We start from the raw sequence: 6935 nt of genomic DNA, 5'->3' as shown, positions 1-6935 counted from the left end.
GGGGAGGGCTGGTGGTGGTGTGGTCCTGGCAGTCGTACCATAGAGAGGTCCAGTGGGGTGCATGGAGGAGGGCTGGTGGTGGGGTGGTACTGGCAGCCGTACCATAGAGAGGTCAGTGGGGGAGGGAGAGGGCTGGTGGTGGGGTGGTCCTGGCAGCCGTACCATAGAGAGGGTCAGTGGGGGAGGTAGAGGGCTGGTGGTAGGGGTGGTCCCTGGCACCGTACCATAGAGAGGACAGTGGGTGGGAGGGGAGGGCTGGTGGTAGGGTGGTCCTGGCAACTGTACCCTAGAGAGGACAGTGGGTGAGGGGATGGTGGAGTGGGGGAGTGCATAGGTGGGGGGGGGGGTAGTGAGGTCTCACCGTGCCATAGTGAGGTCATCCGGGTGGGCGGGGAGGGGGACGGCATGGTGTCAAACAGGCTGGTGCAGGCATTTGATGTCAGAGAGGTAGTTGTGTCGCCATAGAATGTGTGAATACGCATACTGAGTGTTTACAGTAGACCCGCTCTGACCTGGGCATGCTCCCCATCGAAGACAGATCTTTAAGGCTGGCCTTACGTTAATTTTCGTGACACTAAACGGAGCTCAGGGCCTCTCGCCAGACTCGCTCCCCTGCTCCCCATATTGTTCAGACCAGGCTTCCTCTAGGATAGCAGCGCCCTGTCGGATTCGGAGTTCGTTCTGCACCGATGACGTACAGTGGGTGACCCTCCCCAGCTTTGTTGCGGCCGGAGCTGGTCTGCTGTATCTTAGTTTGCTCTGCACGGATGCCGTCCCGTGCGTGACGCTCCCCAGCGTTGTTGCAGCCTGAGCTGGTCTGCTGAATCGCCCACACGCTGAAACCTATGACCACAGTCGAATTCCGGCTGACGATCAGCCTTTTGCCCTGCAACCGCGGCGCCAGCCCGCGACGCGGACAGCGCTGGCTGTGACACGCACGGTGAGTGAGCGCGGCGCCACTCGGCTGACGCGGGGCTGACCTGTCGGCAGACTCGGGCCACCACCGCAACCTGTCGCAGGCGTCGCTGGCCTCCTCCGAGCCCGAGCAGGAGGGCGAGCGCTGGCCGCGGCGCGCCGCCGAGCTGCAGGAGGTGCTGGCCGCGCGCGAGGCCAAGATGGTCGAGCTCAGCCGGCTCAACGTCACCCTGCAGGAGGACAACAGCAACATGCAGAGGTGGGCGCTGACGCCGGTGCAGAGACGCACAAGCGCGGACGCGGCGGCCTGCTCTGCCTGGGTAAAGATGCCGGCATGTTGAGACGACAGAGCTTTGGGCAGAGCTCTGGACATGATTGTGCGTCGTTGACGAGCCTTGCTTCGCTCTTCGCCGCAGCGTGGAAATTACTACTTCACTGCCCTGTTGCATGGTTTTTGAATGGTAGGAAAAGCTCAGGCACTCGCTGACATCCGCTACTGCGCGTCGCTTTGTGGGGAGGGCGATGTCATTGGAGTGCGATGCTGGCCGTTGGCCGGTCGGTCGGTGATGTCGGTCGTGCGTGGCGCGGCCCGGCTCCGTTTGAGTCTGTCCGTCACCACTCACCGCCGGCGCCTCTACCTCTCTACCTCGTCAGCCGGATCGAGCTGCTGGAGGCGCGCCTGGACGCACAGCAGCGCCTCTGGTGGCGCCTCACAGAACGACAAACAGCTGCGGGTGAGCACGGATGACGTCACACCTGCGCGCTCGTGATTTTATTGTGTCATGCCAAAACAGCGTGTCGAGTTGAACGTATTTTGTCTGGGGGAGAAACGTTGGGCGTTGTTATTTATAATTGTATTTGTTCAGTCATGCAGGTATCTGCTAATGCATTGATAAATGGTAGTGTATTGTTTGCAAGTTTGTAAAACTTTCTTCTGCAATCATTTCTCCATCTGGAAGTTCTTAAATCTTTGGTAGGCAACAGCAATGACTTAGCCCTGGAATCCGTGCAAGTTGCATTACGTGGCACTGGCCTGCGTTTGGATGTCGGATACACTGATCGGTGGAAGGCTCTGCTGGAGCGAGGCTGTGCGGCGGGCGAGCTGTAGCGGCCGTGCCCTGTGGTCAGGAGGCCCGCCGGCGCTGCGCCGAGCTGGAGGAAGCCCTGCTCGAGCGGGACGCCACTGCCGACGAGCTGCGCGCCGAGGGCGAGAAGCTGAGCAGGGAGCAGCTCAAACTCAACACGGTCATCAAGCGGCTGCGAGTCAAGGAGCGCGAGCAGGAGGCGGCCTCCAAGAGACACGAGTGAGCGGCGGGGCTGGCGTCGGCCGGCGCCGCTGGCGGCGGGCGGCCCTCGCGGCGCTGTTACGGTTGTGCCGAAGCGTCGTCAGGTGGACGCCTCGGCCCTTCTGAGACGTGCGCTGAACTGCGCAGGCCTGCGACCGCGCAGCGAGCGCCGCTGTGCTGTGGTGTCGTGTGGAGACGTGGGATGTGTAAATGGAGGCGATATGTGCGGACTACCCATTCGTCCATGCATTATTCATATGTTATATTACGGCTTTCACCGCCTGTGTTTCCTCATTACCACATGCAGCTGCTCTCGGTTCTGCCGACGTCACCTGGCCAGCGCTGACTCCTGGCTCGCCTGACGGCCGGCAGGGAGAAGGTGGCCCGCCTCACGTCCGAGGTGGCCGCCCTCGGCGAGCAGGTGGCCTCGCTCACCGAGGCCGACCGCGAGCACGGGCGCGTGCACAAACAGCTGAGTGGCCAGCTGACGCGCCGCGAGCGCGAGGCGGCTGAGGCGCTCCAGGAGGCGGAGGAGGCGCGCCAGGCGGCGGCCGCGGCCGAGGCGGCGCTGCAGACCGCCCAGCGGTGGGTGCCGGCCCGGACGGCGCTGGCGGCGCCCGCAGGGTGTCGAATGGGGTCTGGCCTGGGCTTTATATCGGCACAGAGCAGTTATGGGCCGTCAGTTCAACTCTGTATCGTCATTGATGGTGTCTGCCTGACGCCTCTGGCCATGATATGCTGGTATCCACATGTTGGTGTGTATTTACTGGTCACCTCAATAGTATGGCATCTTTCTAGGTTAACTGTAAGTCCTGTGGTCCTTCATATCTTTTGGCTGTCACTTATATTCGTGCTGGCTTCACCCAGACACGTCCTTTTTAGCCAAGAATGGCGCCACTTAATCTCCATCCGTGGTCTGTCTGCCAGTAGCCTGTATATGACACCAGTCGCCATCCTATGTGCCCCCCCCCCCCCCACCCCACCCCACCCCCCAGGCACCGGATCCTGCAGCCGCATCGGTCTGCGTGACCTGACCTGACCTCTGACCTCTGCGCAGGGAGGTGGCCGAGCTGGAGCGGCGCAGTCAGGAGCAGGACTCACAGGCGGCCTCGCTGGCCCTCTCGGCCGAGATCCAGGCTAAGCAGGAGCTGGAGAAATCGCTAGCCGAGTACAGGAGCGCTGTTACCAGGTACAGTACTGAGCGGAGCTGGAGAGATCGCTGGCCGAGTACAGCAGCAATGTTACCAGGTACAATCAGAGTGCCATCACCAAGGTCCAGCTCTAGGCCATAGATATCACAGTGTAGCTGTTGCTTTGACCGAATTTGCGATATCAGTTTGGTTCAAGCATGGTTGTTACTCCATTCACAAAACCTGCCTGTCAGACATTTTTGAGGTTCAGCAGAATTTAGTCTGGTGGATTAAAAGAATGTTCCGCCTTTGAAGATATTTAGGCAAGCATTAGATGCGATAACATCAGCTCATATGTAACTATTGGTTTAGTGTCAGGTGTAAAAAACTGCTTTAGCCAATGCATTTCACTCTGTAGTACGCATGTTTCACAATATGTCATCGTTTGAGTGTGCCATGGAACATCTTCAGTCGAGTCACTGACAGGCTCGCCGCGCTATAAACTTGCCGAGAGGTTGGGGCGGTTGCGTTTGTGTGTTTGTGAAACTATTGTATCTTTATATATGTGTTCTTATTTTGACACCTTTCGTGGTGTTCTTCCATATTTGTGCGTGATTTGATGTTTTTTACTTCCAACCACATATTTGTATAGCTAGTCTTCAAGTCTGCAAGTCGCTAGTCTCCAAGTCGTTCTATCCCCAGTCGTACTTTCGACACAAGTCATATTACTGCCCAAACTCATGTATTACGTAGCACAGAACATTCTTAGTGTTGGAAATCCGCCCTTGTATCCTTTCACTCGCTTCATCCCGCATCCTCGTGCCGCCCCGCTCGTCCGGGGCAGGTTGTATGCGTCAGCCACGAGTGGACCGAGAAGTCCCTGACGGGGACCCTGTCCGAGCGCCAAGCACACACCCCGCAAGGGGGGGGTCCCTGCGTGGGCTTGGTCTGGGCGCTTGGGTGCCCAGGTGCTTGTTGTTCTGCTCCACCGGAATCTATTCTCCTTCATGCCATAGCCCTAAAATGGCCATTACTGGTCGAAACGACTCTGAGTCAAATAGCTGAGTAGCCAAATCGTGTTCATAATTCGCACGTCAGCCAAGAAATTAACTGAATGTCAACTGATGTCCGTTGATGCCAATAGTCGTGTTGGCGTACACCAGACCCGAACAACTCGATTATAAGATTTTTCTTGATCTTGAGCGCCACATGGCCCACGAGGTGTCGGTATTGGTGTGACGTATCTTAGGCGTCATGCAGATCTGGGTGACCTTGAAATAGGCTGGCACAAGCTTGGGGCGCTGAGCTCAGAAACAAGAGGGTTTTTAAGTCTTAAAGGGGTATGACTATGAAATGCACTGAATGGTCTCCAAGATGGCCATCTCAGTCCAAAACCCCATGCAAATGTGGAACAGCCGTGTTAAATAGAGCTTACGGCTGTGGATTATCGTACGGTAGCGTATCGTACCTTGCCTAGCCTTTATATGTGATGTAAGCGTGACCACAGTACAGCAGCCATCAGATTGCTTAACCAATCTCCAGCCCACGTTTCACGTCCGAGAGCAGTGTCATCAGCAGTGGCTGGTGACACTGCTCTCGGTCATCAGTTGCACCGGCCGGGGACGTCCTGCCGTGTCTGCCCGGCGGTTTTGGTGCACCTGACGGGACCGCCCCTTAGCCGCGGCCCCTAACGGCAGTACTGGCCGGGGACGTCCTGTCGCGCCCGCCCGGCGGAGTTTGTGCACCTCACGGGACCACCCCTCGGCCGCAGCCCCTAACGGCAGTACCGACCGGGGACGTCCTGCCGCGTCCGCCTGGCGGCGCTGGTCCACCTGACGGAACCAGTCCTCGGTCGCGGCCCCTAACGGCGGCCTCACCCCATCACCGGTGCCGTTACCGTCTGTGGTCTGCCGCAGGGAACATGATGAGCTGCTGGCGCAGATCGAGGACCTCCGGCTGAGCGTGCGCCGCGCGGAACGGGAGAACGCCAGGTCAGTACACACGGAGGAGGAGAGAGAGAACGCCAGGTCAGTAGACACGAAGAGTGGAAGAACGTAAGTCAGAACACACGAAGAGCGGTAGAGCGCAGGTCAGTACACACGGCGGAGCGGGAAAACTCCAGGTCATTACACACGGAGGGCGGGAGAATGCCAGGTCAGTGCACGCGTCGGAGGAGCGGGAGAATGCCAGGTCAGTGCACACGTCGGAGGAGCGGGAGAATGCCAGCTCAGTACACACGTCGGAGGAGCGGGAGAACGCTGGGTCAGTACACACGGAGGAGCGGGAGAACGCCAGGTCAACGGAGGAGCGGGAGAACGCCAGGTCAGTGCACATGCCGGAGGAGCGGGTACTGCTCACCCGCAGCCGTTGACATGGAGAGCTATGCACTGCTTTATGTTTGCGTGTGTACCGGCCCCCAAAACAGTGGATGGACGAATGAGTGCGTAACATTCATGCATGAGTGACATGATGAATAGATTGCGGTGAGTGTTTATGTAAGCATGTGCGTGAGTATATACGATTGTTTGCGGCCATTTCTGCAGGTCTGAGTTCCGCGGAATAACGAAACGAACCTCTCGCATACTGGATATTGAATTTGCGAAGCCCGAGAACTAAGGATCCGTAGAGGAATCAGCCACATTTTAACATAGAACGGCACGAATGCCTTGGCGCTGATTGAAGGCACTGTGGCCCGCCGTTTCTGAGCGGACGGTTGTTCTGCGTGCCAGCGCGGCGTTTGACATGCGTCTGGCGAGTTGTGCGTCTCAGGCCGCCAGAAGGACGGACGTTTACCTACCCCAGCGGCTTTCACTGTCCCCAGCTGTTATCCGCGTCCGCCCTCCTTATGTCCTCCGCTCTGTGTCGGGAGGCAGGGGCGGACTCGGCCGTCCGCCTCCTGCCCCGCGTCCGCCCCCTGACCACGCGTGATGAATGACACCTGCCCCGCCCCCTGACCGCGCCTGACGAATGACGCCTGTCGCCGCCCCCTGACCACGCCTGATGAATGACACCTGCCCCTCCTGACCACGCCTGACGAGTGGCACCTGTCGCCGCCCCCTGACCACGCCTGACGAATGACGCCTGCCGCTGCGCCCTCGCCAGGCTCGAGGACACGTACAAGGCGGAGACGGGCGAGCTGCAGCGGCGCCTGCTCGAGTCGGAGCGGCGCAACCAGCAGCTGGCCGACTCGGTTACCATGGCGACGCGGCCGCTGCTCAGTCAGGTGGAGACGCTGCAGGCGGCGCTCTCCACCCAGCAGCAGGGCTGGGAGCGCGCCGAGCGGGCGCTCACGGAGAAAAACGGTCAGTTGGCGCCCCGCACGGGGACGAAAGAACCAGACTCCATGTGGCGAACCGAGCGGTGCGAGAATCGAGCCCGGCCGCGATGTCCTGTGTGGTCAGGCTGCTGTCTGTGTATTCACTTTCCGGCTGCAGTGGTTCGGCTGCAGACCACCGTGGCCATTGGGCTATGTGTGTTAGGTGATGTTGGTTGCGCCAAGTTCATGCTGAAATACTGTCGGCCCCGATGGCGCGTGCATGTAAGAGACTGCTGCCTTAGCGGTTGGTCGTGGACGATTGTCAGCCAGTTGGTGCTCCTCTCTCTC

At 59.2% G+C, this 6935-nt stretch overlaps 1 protein-coding gene across 1 annotated transcript in view; it reads left to right on the top strand.

Annotated features, from left to right (window-relative positions):
* Nucleotides 1–6935, top strand: part of Tmf (TATA element modulatory factor) — a 19681-nt gene that overhangs the window by 7206 nt on the left and 5540 nt on the right. The window contains exons 8-12 of the mRNA XM_037237907.1: nucleotides 1089–1190; nucleotides 2044–2219; nucleotides 2574–2661; nucleotides 3263–3390; nucleotides 5248–5322. Of these exons, the coding sequence (XP_037093802.1) occupies nucleotides 1089–1190; nucleotides 2044–2219; nucleotides 2574–2661; nucleotides 3263–3390; nucleotides 5248–5322 (569 nt within the window). The remainder of the gene's footprint in view (nucleotides 1–1088; nucleotides 1191–2043; nucleotides 2220–2573; nucleotides 2662–3262; nucleotides 3391–5247; nucleotides 5323–6935) is intronic.

The sequence above is a fragment of the Pollicipes pollicipes genome, unplaced genomic scaffold (assembly GCF_011947565.3).
Source record: "Pollicipes pollicipes isolate AB1234 unplaced genomic scaffold, Ppol_2.1 Scaffold_7262;HRSCAF=8765_pilon_pilon_pilon, whole genome shotgun sequence".
NCBI classification, from domain to species: Eukaryota; Metazoa; Arthropoda; class Thecostraca; order Pollicipedomorpha; family Pollicipedidae; genus Pollicipes; species Pollicipes pollicipes.
Note: the sequence above shows the minus strand (reverse complement) of the source record. Positions and strands in the feature narration are given on the sequence as shown.